The 14,414-nt window shown below is 39.4% G+C and overlaps 1 protein-coding gene across 2 annotated transcripts in view; it reads right to left on the reverse strand.

The window, feature by feature from the left end:
* The window catches only part of BRCA1 (breast cancer 1, early onset), a 74,367-nt gene that overhangs the window by 31,996 nt on the left and 27,957 nt on the right, over window positions 1-14,414 (reverse strand). Inside the window, exons 9-11 of one of the 2 annotated variants that reach the window (XM_006832701.1) lie at window positions 14,134-14,247; window positions 10,440-10,528; window positions 3,046-3,217 (exon numbers count right to left, since the gene is read on the reverse strand). In XM_006832701.1, the coding sequence (XP_006832764.1) occupies window positions 3,046-3,217; window positions 10,440-10,528; window positions 14,134-14,247 (375 nt within the window). Of the gene's footprint in view, window positions 1-3,045; window positions 3,218-10,439; window positions 10,529-10,908; window positions 14,248-14,414 lie in introns of both variants that reach the window. The other variant, XM_006832700.1, reaches the window with a different exon arrangement.

Here is a 14,414-nt window from a genome sequence, read left to right on the forward strand (position 1 = left end):
ACTTTAGATCCAGAGAGGGAGAGCGACTGTGTGCTGAAGACCTGGGGGGTACGGGGGAAGGATTGCATGGAGGGGATCGTAACCATGGTAATGAGACGATATATGATAGAATGAATGTAAAACTAATGTTCTCCCATGTAAACTATCACATTATTCACAATAAAACATTTAAGAAAAAAAAAAAATTGAAACAACAAAGGTCTATCCTACAACTGGTCCATAGTAAGTATCAGTATACATTGGTTCAATTGAAGGTGTCATACATAATATGAGATCTGCTATGAGCAATCAATCAATTGAAAAGGTGTTTCCATGAGGGTGTGACCTGCTTCCAACATATGTGGATGATCTGGAAAACCTTATTTGCTTTTTGCTGAGTATGGATCCTGTATCTAGCTTATCATCTGACCCCTTTGGACTTTGAGCCAATTGCCTGCCATATTATCTGCCAATCCTGGAAGTCGACATCAACCTACCTGCCAAGCTTTGATTCATTCATATTTACAGTCAGAAGGAACCAGGCTTTGGTTCTGCAGTCCCACAGCTACGTGAATAAGGAAAAGCGTCCAGTCTGACATTACAGATTTGGAACTTGTCCGTGTCTACAGCTGTCTGAACCATTTCCTTGATATAAACCTCTCTGTATATATACATAAAAAAAAAAAGTATATGCAAAGGGGCTTTAAAAACTTCATGGAAAAATTTCATTCTCTTTTAATTCCATTTTTCCATGAACTTTTTGAAGCCCCCCTTTATATCTGTACCAAAATACTGTGCTTGCTTAGAAACAACCCTTAGACAAACAGTAGGACAGATCTATACTGAGGGCAGAACATTTGATGTAAAGACCCTAGAAAAGGGGGCTTCAATATCATTATGAACACTGGATCCTAAAAAACAGAAACTGGTAAAATCAAAATCAAGTCTAGAGTTTTGTTAATAGTAATGTACTAATGTTAGTTGTTTGTTTTGACAAACATATCATGGTAATGTAAGATGCTAACATTATGGGAAAATGAAGCTGCGTGAGGGATATACACTGCAACTTTTCTGTAAATCTAAAATTATTTCCAAAATCAAGGTTGACTGAAAAAAATATGTCATGAATATAGTTGAGAGCAAATAACAGTTTTTCCTAGCATTACCAGGTGTGGTTGAATTTCAGTAGAGATTTATACAATTAAGTGGGGGAAATGCTTAAAACTTGAGTTATATTAAATTGATGCTCAAAACATTTCAGTAAAGAAACAGTTTATCTACAGATCTTCAAGAAAAAGGTAAACTTATGTTCACACAAAGACCAGATTTTACAGATATTCAGAGCCAGACAATAACATTTTATAACTTTGTATTAGAATTGAAACTCTAGTCTGTTTTTAGACTGAAGATGGTGAAAGCCCCCCAAAGAAGAGAACTTTGGTGGGGCCAGGACTTAGGGCTTCTGTAGATGGGAGATGAACTAAATGAAGCTATGGCTACAGAGAATGCATTTAAGGGAATACAGTCTGAACCGCTGCCATAGCAATAGAGTTCTAGCTTCTCATGCATAAGCTACTGTTTCTCCCTGAACATAAAAGCACTGCAAGGGACACCCAGGACCAAGCCCACTAATCTGAATAATTAACAGACTCCAGTTCCTAGAAAGACTCAAAAACAGCTCCCAAGCTTTCCCAATAAGACTGGGGAAAGGAATGCTAGAGAAGGAAGCTCAATACTAGGTTAGTTGGGTAGGCGTCATGGAAACAGCAGTAAAGTGCACTTTGGGAGGGGCTCACTACCCCCACCTGTTTCTAAAGCACCAAGCTCCTCCTGTGGACCCCATACCTCTGACTAGCTTTTCTTCTACTTGCTTTGTTGTTGTTGAGTACTGTCGAGTGGGTTCCAACTCATAGCAACCCTGTATAGGGTTTCTAAAGAGCAACTGGTGAGCTTGCAGTTCAACACATTAACCCACAGCACCACACCAGGACTCCTCTACTTGTTTACTCCTCTTAAAAGTAACCTACCTGGTGTGCTTTTATATAACATTCTATCCAATTAAAAATCAAGTTTTCATCTCACTTTCCTCTATTTCTGTCAGTGTGTTTTTTATTGATATGGTAGTGTTATTAAGTGCCTTCAAGTGAGTTCGAACCACCAACCTTGCAGTTCAACCTGACCTTGAGGTCTATTGCTTATCCTACAGTGCCACTCTTTCTATTGATATGTGACGTGGAGTTGGTTCCAACTCTTGGCAACCCTGAATAGGGTTTCTTAGGCTTGAGCAGAAAGCCTTCTCTTTCTCCCGTGGAGCAGCTGGTAGTTTCGAACTACTGACTGTGAGGTTAGCAGCCCGATTTGTAACCACTACGCTACCAGAGCTCCTTTTCTATTGATATTTGTTGCTGCTGTTGTTGGCACATTAACCCACAGTGCTACACCAGGACTCCTTCTATTGATATAGGAGCACATTATTCTTTAGCTTAGCATTCACCTCTTACAGGAAGTCAGCTCAGATCAGCCCCACCTGCCTGGTTACTTCAAATGCCTCCTCTCAGAAGGCCATCTGGCCTTGCTGAACTAATAACACTGTTAGAAAGCATTTGAGTCTGATACACAGTTGGACTTTCTGTGCTCCTGAAGTATACGAACATCTCTGCCTATAAATCAGAAAGCACACTGGACAAGTAGTTGTGATCTCATACCAGTGTTATAAGGCATGTATGTATGTCTCCGTGTTTTTCCATACATTTTCTGAAATCTCCCCCTTTACACTTAGCTACCTAACAGCAAAGACCTGAGTGTGAGTCTCCTGAGCGCCATATAGTATCTCCTCATCACAGGTGCCAGTCAGACACTGCCCTGGGTCCTCTACCAATGGTAAATTAGTTGTGGGCAGGGACTAGAACCAGTGTTTTAAAATGACTCAGAGAGTGACTTGGTAAATATGTGCTGAGCACAGATCATAAATTGTTGAGCTAAGTCCTTATTTTTCAGAAGGAAATAAAAGCTTAGGGAGGGAAAGAATTTTGCTGAAGATAACGATTGGCCAATATTACAAAGTACCTCTTTCTGATGTGTTCTGTTCCATATTTAACAGGTCCTTGGGGGCATGAGAGCCTGTGAGAAGGGAAGGGGAGCTGTTGGAAGGCTGGCTTCCATGTTGCTCTAACACAGCCTCCAGTTCAGCCATTTCCTGCTGGAGCTTTATCAGGTTATCTTGTATGGTATCCCTCTGCTACAAACACAAGAAATGATACAGAGAAAGTTACATTCTTTGAGAAACTTGACAGAAAGCAAAAAGTATGTCACTGTAATTAATTTTAGGATGCGAATTGAAATCAACTAGTATGGAATTATGAGTTCCGGCTGAACACTTTTTAATCCAACCATAATCATGCAATTAATGCCCATGAAATTATTTCAGAATAATACTAGAGAGGGGGAAAAAAAATCCTCAAATTTTCTCAAATAGACTAATGATGACCTTTTGAAGTGGTCAGTTTCTTCTAAAGTGAGGGAGTGAAGAATAATTAAAGTATATAAACAATTGATATTAAAACCAGTAAGACTCTAACGACAATATTTGGAACCCTGATGGTGCAGTGATTTAGCACTTGTCTGCAAGCTGAAAGGTTGGTGGTTTGAATCAACCAGCTGCTCCATGAAAGAAGGTGGTGGCATTCTACGTCTGCAAAGATTTCGTTTTGAAAACCCTATAGGCCAGTTCTACTCTGTCTTATAGGGTTGCCATGAGTTGGAATTGACTTGATGGCAATGGATTTAGTTGCTCTATGTGATCCAGCAATTTCATGCCAAAAAATACCAGGTACCCATATATCTATATTCATCTAAAAGGTGAAAACAACATTTTGATCAAAGATTATAATGAATAATTCTGATCAAAAGGGGAAAAATGCAGAACAGAATTTCAAATTCTCATGAAATCCAGACTTCCTGGAGCCACGAAGGTTGTATGAACCCCAGAAACTACTGCCCTAAGATAATCTTTAAACCTCAAACCAATAATATCCCCTGAAGTCATCATAAACCCAAACAATTGTTTAACTAGTAAAAAATTTCTGCCTTGAGCATTATGCTCTTTTAAGATGTATGCATATGGGATAAAAGTGTTAATAGTAACTTGACCAATTCAGAACCATAGGGGGCAGATAGTTTATTAAATGGGGGAAAAACAACTCAGAAAAGGAGGATAAGAATGGTTTCACAACTTGAAGAATGTAATCAACATCATTAAATTTTAATTACAGAAACTGCTGAACTGGTGTAGGTTTTGCTGTATATATTCTCAGCAACAACAAAATAAAAAAGATTTAAAAAATAACATGATTCTGTTAACATTGTACACAGGCTGTGTTTCATAAACTTGGTATTAAGAGATTCATCAGAAGTTTTTGTTCCTATAAAAACGTCTGCCTTTTTAGGCTGATGAATATTAGAAAAAGCTTCCTTTATAAGGTGTTTCGGAAAAATGCAATTGGTAATCCTGCTGTGAGGCTGTAACTGGTGAGACTGTTCCCTTTCTGGGTGTTTTTGAACCTTTAGTTTCTAATAGAAGTAACATAGAGTTAATTCACTCATTTTCTACCTATTTACTTGACTATCTATTACATGCATAAGGTCGCTATGCATTGGAACTGATTTGATGGCACCTAACAACAACATTATGTGCCAGGTCCTTCTGGGGATACAGGCTTCATGGTGTGGACAGGTGCCTGGAGATAATTAGAGAAAATGACCTACTAGAGAAAAGGTTGCAACAGAAAGAACCCTCAGAATGCTGGTAAGGAGAGTTAACGTTTTCAGTACAAGATTAATGGTCTCTTCTCACTTATGGGGTTTCTGAAGGTTATTGAACCATTTCAAGGCGAAATCTGCTAAGTTCATAATAAGTGAATCATTTAGGTAAGGGCTTTAAACACACATTTCTTCTTTGCTTTTAGAAGGACACCAATGGTTGTAGCAAAACTGAAAATTGCTTCACTCTGTGTTTCATCTCCTTCTGATCCTTGAAAACTATTTCCCCCTCTACTAAAATAAGCCGTCTTTCTCTTGCTAGACGGAATGCAGTTTCAGGTTTTTAATGACCAGAAAATTTATTTCCAGCTTCACAAAGATTTCTACTGCGTCCCTGAAACTGCTCTGCTGCCAATTTCTACAGCAACACCATTGCCACCACGTGGTGCTTGTGAGTACTTACATCATAGATCAAGACCTTGCCTTACTAAACTGGGAATGGGACCACACACAGACATCTCTGGTCAATGCTTCCAAGGCTTTATTAGTCACTTTAGTCATGATCATCTAACGTCTTTGTGGCCATTAAACAGTGGAAAGACGGGGAGACTGATAGGTATGTAACTTTCCTTTGAGTTTTCTTTAACAGTAATTATGCTAAAGATGTTTAGTATACCTGGAAGTGTTCCATTAATGATTTTTTATGCACAGAAAGGAACATTATATACTAACACATTTGACTAACTGATATTAAATACAAATTACTTAACTGTTCCAACTTATTCTTTATTCATTTAAAGATAGACTTAGGAACAGAACTTGTTTATAATTTGGGGATTGCCTATACTTAATATGACTCTTGTACCCAAGCATGGTCTTACAACTCCCAAACAATGATTGGGTTGTTGTTGTTAAATACCATTGAGTTATTTTCAACTGATTGCAACCCAGTAGAGCGTTTCCAAGGAGCGGCTGATAGGTTTGAACCACCAACCTTTCAGATAACAGTTCAATGATTGGGTTGTTGTTGTTAAGTGCCACTGAGTCGATTCTGACCCATAGTGACCCTGTTTAAGGTTCCCAAGGAGCAGCTGGTGAGCTTGAACCATTGACCTTGCAGTTCAAATGGCTTAGCAGTCTCGTGCCTTAAACCACAGCACCACACCAGAACTATGCAAATAAAGTGCCTGTGGTCTACCAAGGAGCACGGACAGTTTGCTAACAATGCAATATGTCCCACCTTGTGAGAGTGGGACTATGCAAGTGAAGTGTATGCAACCCAAGTGAGAGAAATCTCATTACCATGAAGAAAGACCAGAGGAAAAAACCAGGAGCAGAGCACATCCTTTGGACCCACAGTCCCTGCCTGAGACCTCCTAGACCCAGGACCCAGAGAGTGCTTTAACACCAGAGAGGGTCTGAGATGGCAGCAAATACAGCAGAGAAACCAGCAGCAGAATCAGAAGACCAGCACAAGATGGCACAATGGGTTTCCCAACCCATAGCCTAAGTTGGCTACAGTGGAGTGAAAAAGCTGAATGTCTTCAGCTCAAGACTTACTAGAGGAGTGGGGTGCTTCTAGACACTTACTGGCAGAGGAAAACCGCTTTGTAACACTTGCCCATGCAGGACAGAGGTCAGGTCAAGAGGTTGGGGACCACAGAGAGGTCTATGAGTCCTGATTGAAGAATTCTATCCTGAATAACTCCTGATTCTGAATTGTGACCTATTCCTTAACAAACCCCATAAATTTGAGTATGGTTCTGTGTGGCCATTACAATGCATTACCAAACCCAGCTGAGAAGTAGAGAATGCCGTGGAAGGGACAGCTGCTGTCAGAATTGGTTAAAAGGTTGGAGGGTGGAGGCTTGTCTGACCTCATAGGAATCGGCTTTGGGTTGTTGATGATTCTCTCTCCTCCCCTGGATTATACATGTTAGTAAACTGAAGTGGGATGTAAGACTTCACTGATGGGAGGCATCTTTCCTTAATCACTTTGTTTTCTCAATGCCTGTTATTGTTAAGTGCCATCGACTTGGTTCCAACTCACAATGATCCTGTATAGGGTTTTTGAGGAACAGCTGGTGGGTTTGGACTGCTGACCTTGTGGTTAGCTATCCAGTGTTTACCCTACACCACCACACCAGGACTCCCCTCAATGCCTAGCAGATAGCAAATATTCAGTAAATGTTTAATGTACAAATGAAAAAAAAAAAAAGTGAGTATAAAGGTTATTAGTCTATGACTAAAAACAGATACTAATAATACCAAATTGGAATTTTCTATTTCTTCTATACTTCTCAGTTTTGTAATAAACAGAGAAATCTCTAGGAAATAGTCCATCTTAATCATTTGTCTGACCATTCTACTTCAGATTTGGTTAGTCTGAATTCTAACTTGGCTCTTTTGGGGGTAGATGCTTGGTCAAAAATACCTTGCATAGAGAATCTTGCACAAATAGTCATATCTCTGGGGAAAGATCAGGGATACAAAAAGCCAAGGTGGCAGTTTATTCAATGTCAAACATAATGCAGTATGGTAAAGGCAGAAGAAATCAGAAACTGGAATCTAAAACTTTAAACCACAAAGGGCAAAATTAGGTGAAAGGCATATATAGTGACAGAATACCAAGTCCACATCCAGAAAGGATCACAAGGATTGCAAACAGAGAAAAGGCTTCCTCGTCTTTTCGTCAACTTAATCACCATGGCAATCCTGCAGAAGCAGAGAACGCTAATGACAACTCAGGTTCAGAACAGGCAGTCTTCTCAAAAGTTTCCTCCCTACTCCAGCAGGCTTTGGGTCTAGGAGGATTTATTCTGCACAGAGAATGGGCAGCAGAAGACAACTCCTCTCTATCTACAGTCCTCAGAGCAACGCCAAGATTTAAAAACAAGATACCACACAGTGTTGGCAAACATACAGAGACGTGGGAACGATGAAATACCACAGAGCCAGGGAAAACAGAGATTGGTTCAATCTTTCTAAAGAACAATTTAATAATATATATGCATCAAAGGGGAGTCCTGGTATGGCACTGTGGATTAATGGTGCTGGACTGTAAACTTGGTTTGAATCACAAGGTTTGCAGCAGTTCAAGCTCACCAGTCGCTCCTTGGAAACTCTATACAGGGTCACTATGGATCATAACCAACTCAACAATAACAACAAGGTATCAAAGGAGTCCTGGTGTGGCACTGTAGGATAAGCACTGGACTGCTAACCGCAAGGCTGGAGGTTCAAACTCACCTGTTGCTTCTTGGAAACCCTATACAGGGTCACTATGAGTCAGAACCAACTCGATGGTTCTTACCCACGACAGCAATGTATCAAAGGGCAAACATTTCTGTCCTAGGAATTTATACTAAAGAACTTATCAAGGATGTGGGCAAATATTTAGCTATAGGATGCCCACCACAGTACTATATATAATAGCAAATGATGCCTCCTATCCAGAAATCCTTAATATTCAGCAATAGGTCAAATATGTCATGATACACCAAACGGATAGAATGCTGTATCAAAATTAAAAGTAAAGTCACTGAAGAAAACTCAATGACTAAAAACGAAATTACAAATATAAGTAGGTGAAGTACTATATTGGAGTCCTGATGTGGTTCTGTGGGTTAATGTACTGGACCTCAAGGTCGGTAGTTCAAACTCACCAGCCACTCCTCAGGAACCCTATACAGGGTCGCTATGAGTTGAAACCAACCTTACAGCTCTTAACAACAATAGTACTATTTTAAAAAATTTCAAAGATACACACACACACACACACACACACACACACACACACACATCTCTTTGAAAAAACAACAACATATACACATACCTATGAGCATATAGGAAGAAAACTTAAAGGATATTACAAATAACTTATTGTTGTTAAGTGCCATCAAGTCGGTTCTGACCCATAGTGACCCTGTGTGTATAGGGTTTCTGAGGAGCAGCTGGTGAGCCTGAACCACCAACCCTGCAGTTCACACCAACCTTGCAGTCCAGTGCATTAACTCACAGTGCCACATGAGTAGTAATTATTTCTGAATTATTTGCAAAACTTAAACATTTTAGTAATATATGCACATGGTCTAAAATTCAATGCACAAAAGGGTATCCAGAGAAAAGCAAGGCTTCTTCTTTCCCTTTCTCAGAGCGATCTGGTTCCCCACCTGAAGACAACTACTCTTCCCTGCATGTGTATTCGCCCATCACCGCCATGCTAACTTATCCTACACATCATCTTTTATCCACATGACGCTGTATCTTAGCAATTGTTCCATTTCAGCAGCCTCAGTCTTCTAAATGAGAGCACAGTATTCCATTGTATAGATATGCTAAAATTTATTGAGCCAACCCCTTTGGGTAATTTTTGTTTATCTGTATTTTTCTAAGTTTTCTATGATGCACATGCATAACTTCCTAAGAACATCAGGGTTTTCATTTCATCTACTCTGACACTTCAGGAAAAAAGGCCATTTACTTTCGGTCAGCTAAAGGTCTATCTGAAGTTTGATTGTTGTTGTGAAGTGCTGTTGAGTCGGTTCTGACTCATAGTATAGGGATTCTGAAGAGTGGCTGGTGCATTTGAACTGCTGGCCTTGTGATTCACACCGACCTTGTGGTCCAGTGCTTTATCCCACAGCTCCACAAAAAGGCAGGGTAGCATGATTCAAGGGATACAGGTCACATCATTTTAATAATGTAGATTTTACAGTTAGAGAAGGTAAGCAAATTGTCTAGGATCACATGGCAAGGTCCAGAATTCCACCAATATATTATCATCAGCTGACATTGTGTGACACTGTGTGGGACTCTGAGCTAGGAATACGTAGAACAACAATGAGATAGCCAGTAAGTTGCTAATCAAAGGGAGACAAGAACATGAACAAATAAGTTGAGTGATTGAATTTCTGAATATAATAAAGCGGAAATTTTTGGTACCACTCCTATAAAATAAAAATTAGGAGACAAAGTCAGATTCTATGAGGAAGATGTTAATTTTTAAATGTTGTGACGAAGAATGATTTTTTTCTAGACTATTCTGCTTTGTGTATTGAAACATTCAGGTTAAGGTATGTTATAGATACAATAAAGATGTTCCTTTAATCAAATTATTGACTTGACCTTTGGGTATAAAATATAAAATTGTACATTCTTTTTCAAAGGAAAAAGATGACTTAAGAGCATTAAGAACAACTAGCAAATGCAAAAAGGAAAATCCATAAACAGCGAAATGCTGGGCAATCTCTAATAGAATGTGAACCCTGTAGGCTCCAGCTGGTCTCAACAGCAAAGGTGCTGCTCCCTCTGATACAGCAGTACTTCCGCATATGTTTTTGCAACAGCATAAATGAGTTTTCAAAGTTTAGTTTATTCATTAAATTCAATAGTTAGCGTCCAGTAGTAGACTAGAGAGTATGTGTGGTGTGTGTGTTTGTGTGAAAGTATGAACTAAAATGAGTTCCATCAAAGTCTTGAGGAGACAAGGCATTGTAGTGCTACAGGATAAACACTGGACTGCTAACCACAAAGTCAGCAGCTTAAACCCACCAGCTGCTCCTCAGAAACCCTACACAAGGTCGCTAGGTTGGAACTGACTCAATGGCATTTAACAAATACAGTCTTAAGACACAATTGAAGCGGGATACATATTAGTGAATGAAAGGCCATCAATATACATATTCACATACACTTTTTACCTGAGTGGTTATAATATCACTCTGAGAGGACAGCCCTGAGCCAACTTCAGAGAGGCTTGATTCATTCTCATACCCGGATGCTATTTCACCTTAAAGGACAATGAAAACAGAGATTCAGATGTGAAAACAAGCAGCAAACACTGCAACTTGTTCTATCTGTTTCTTCCTATTGGCAGAAGGTCATATTTCACTTTCATGTCACATAAAATGATTATAGTCCTTACTTTGGGAGACATGGATTTCCTCTTAGAAATCACAACAGTAAAAACCAACAATTAGGGCATTAAATCTCATTCAAAGACATCCTTGCAGCTGGGTGAGACTTTTGACTTCAAGGGAAACAACCTTAGGAGACACATTTTAATGACTATTGAAACTCATACAAAGTGCTCCCCCAACAGGCATATACATTTAGCTCATTTACAGAAAAAAACAGATTGGGGCAAATATAAAAACCTGGTTCCAATACCTAAGTTTGAATCCACACTCTGGTCATCTTGGTGATTATCCTCTTCAAGGCCAGTTTCCCTTTCGTAATCATCTGAAACCAATTCCTTGTCACTCAGAGCAACTTCCTGGTTTTCAGACTGATGACTCACGTGTTTGGAAGGAGTACCAAACACTAAAAAGGGACCTGGGGTGTTTGTATTTGTAAGACCCTGGGTGTTTGTATTTGTAGGCAAATCTTCCAATGCACTGCACTGTGAAGAAAATAGGCTACCAGAACATCCTGTATCCTCACTAAAATGATGTTCTTGGGATGTCTTTACCAATGTTACCTGGTTACTGTAGCCATTTATGCTATTCTGTACTGATCCTAGGTTCTCTTCGGTGTTCTTAGACAGACAATCTACGGCATCAGCATTATGTGTGGTGGATTGAGAAAATACATTGGTTACTTTACCAAATAATAAATGTTGGAAGCAGGGGAGCTCTTCATCCTCACTAGAGAGGTTCTCTTCTGAGGACTCTAATTCTCTGGTATCTCTTAAGTGACTCTGAGTCAAATCTAAATGGGATAAAGGGCTTAGGTTCCTTCTGAATTGTCCTCTCTGGTCATCTTTACTAAAAACAGCAGATTTTTCATTAATGCCACTTTCAGCAAAGCTGATATTTTCTTTGATTTCATCATCATCTAACAGGTCATCAGGTGTCTCAGAACAAATCTGAGAGGCATGACTACTCCCCATAGGTGGTTCTAGGTTATCTGAAATTAGACATGGAGAGAAATCTGGATGAGCAGCTTGAACTACTCCTTCACTGTCTCCCTGCTTTGTTATTTCAGGATGTTTACAATTACTTAGAGTAAGATTTTGTTTATAGACTTCAGGTTGCATAAAACCTAATCTGAGCATAGCATTTAACTTAGGTCCTCTGTTCCTACCTACCTCTGCTTGGATGTTTTCGCTACTAGAACCTACTTCATTAGTACTACTTGAGCTGGTTTCCTTAAAAGCCCTTTCCCTAATGTGATTTTGGCTCACTGTGCTTTGAATGATGCTCTCATTTCCCACTGCTTTTTCAAGTGATACTGCATGTTCCTCAAATCTTTCTTCAGACAGGTTTTTCTTACATTTAGAAAGCAATGGTGTTTGATCTGGGCTTGCAGTAATTTGTTCAGATTCATTGCCACTGAACTGAGATGACTGACGAAGCCTAGAGGCCCCTTGAATGCTACCTTTGGTATAATCACTTGACTTCTCTTTCTGACAGAGTCCAGGATAGCCCACACTTGTAAGAATTGCCTGTACATGCTTGATTTTAGACTCTTTGTGCCCCTGATTTTCTTCTTTTTTGCCACATTCAAGAGTGGCTTTTGGACTTTGTTTCCTGAAGGACCTAGAGTAGGCACTAACTGTTGCACATTCCTTTTCTGGATTTGAAAACAGAGCAAATGATCGACGCTTTGAAACCTTGAATGTATTCTGTAAATACTGAATATCAAGTTCACTCTCTTCCATTTCTATGCATGTCTCCTGATTGTGTTTAACTTCATGTTTCAATAGATCCTTAAAGCCCTCTGTGTCATTTCTAGGACAACCATGGATAAGTTGGTTGGGATTTTCAATTGCTTCACACTGACTTGTACATTGATTTGGTGCTGTTTCTGCCTTCCTGAGGGTGCCAGCTTCCAGTAATGAGGTGTGGTCCTGAGTGCCATGATCAGTATCAGGTATCACTGAAACACTGGTACTCTCAACAGATCCTTCCATTTGCAAATCCCTTCTTCTACTTAACACCTGATCCTCAGGGTCTTTGGTGTTATCATATACTTGCATTGTTTCTGATTTCTCTTCCCTTTCCTCTCCTTGAAGGCTAGGATTGACAAATTCTTGAAGATTATCAGAATGTGGGCAGTTAGTAATAAAGTCAGTTCTATTTGTTATGTTTAGTTCTGACAAACTGTCAGTGGCATGGCTTTTACTTATTTGTTCATTTGGCTTATTATTGTCCTTGGTTCCAGTTGTGGTTTCTTGTTCTTTCATGAGGTGAAGGTTTCTGCTGTGTCTGGTTGGCTTTTGTTCAGAACTTGTTTCCTTTATCTCTTCACTGCTAGGCCAACTATCAATCTGTAGTTCAGTGTAAGTAGGTGGACTTGGATTTCTATTGACTACAAGTTCAAGTGTGTGAATATGCCTGGAAGAGGACTTCCTCCTCAACCTATTCTTCCTCAGTGCTTTAGAATTGTACATGTTTAATTCCAGTTCCATATTGCTTATACTACTGCTTATAGGTTCCGCTTTAGTTCTGAAAGCAGACTCTTTTGTGAATGATTTGGCTGGGTTAGCACTCTTATCTTTCTGAACATAATCACTTTTTGTATCATTTTCATGACCACCATCAACAATATTCTTCACTTGATCATTCTGCTCCATTTGGTTAGTTTCCTGATTTATCTTTTCAGGAGTGTTTTGAACAACTTCCAAGCCTGCTTTCTTGATAAAATCCTCAGGATGAAGGCCTGAGGTTCTCCTTTTGCGCTTTAATTTATTTGTAACAGGACGTTCTTGTGCCATCTGAGCTTCTGTAGCAACAGCTCCTATCATTAGGTCTTCAGTTATATGGCTCAAGTTAGGGTGACTTGTCTTCCTCCGATAGGTTTTCCCAAAAATTTTATCTTCAATGTTACTTACTGCTGGTTTGGAGACGACTCTTTCATTTTCACATATTAAAGCATCATGAGGATCATTGGCCATTAAGTCTATTTTCTCTGAAGAACTAGAATATCCTTGTACTTCGTTGGGAAATTCGAATTTACAAGCAACTTCTGCATTTGATTCAGACCCTTCATCATGTGACTCATCCAGGCCATCACTTCTGGAAAACCACTCATTAACTTTCCGAATGCTACTATTCAGTGTTATCCAAGGAATCTCTTGGGTAGCTCCAGGACTCTCAGACCATGGAGATTTCAGCTTATTTACTTCTTTTCTCCTGTACATGGGACCAGCACTCCTATACACCTCTGTCTGTGTGTTAGAAGTCTGCTTGTCATTGCACACTGCCTTACTTCCAGCCCATCTGTTCTGCTGGCTCCTCGCTAAGCCAGGCTGTTTGTTTTTATTACAGAATTCAGCCTTTTCTACATTCATTCTGTCTTTAGTGAGTAATAAACTGCTGTTCTCATGCTGTAATGAGCTGGCATGAGTATTTGTGCCACATAGCTCCACATGCAAGTTTGAAACAGAAATACCCTGATACTTTTCTGGATGCCTCTCAGTTGCATGCTTCTTAATGGTATTCAAGTCTTTATTACTGGATTGATGATATTCAACATTTGTTAGGTCCTCAGACAACTCACAAGTAGCTGAAAACATAAAAAAAAATAAGACACTTAAAAAACCGAATTATTACAAAAATATAAATACTTACTACAACTTGGGAGTGGAAATTAGGCAACTGGATATTTTGTGGCACTGCAGGATAAGCACTAGACTGCAAAGTCAGTTTGAACCACAAGGTCGTCGGTTCAAA

Source organism: Chrysochloris asiatica, unplaced genomic scaffold, assembly GCF_000296735.1.
Source record: "Chrysochloris asiatica unplaced genomic scaffold, ChrAsi1.0 scaffold00007, whole genome shotgun sequence".
Classification (NCBI taxonomy): Eukaryota; Metazoa; Chordata; class Mammalia; order Afrosoricida; family Chrysochloridae; genus Chrysochloris; species Chrysochloris asiatica.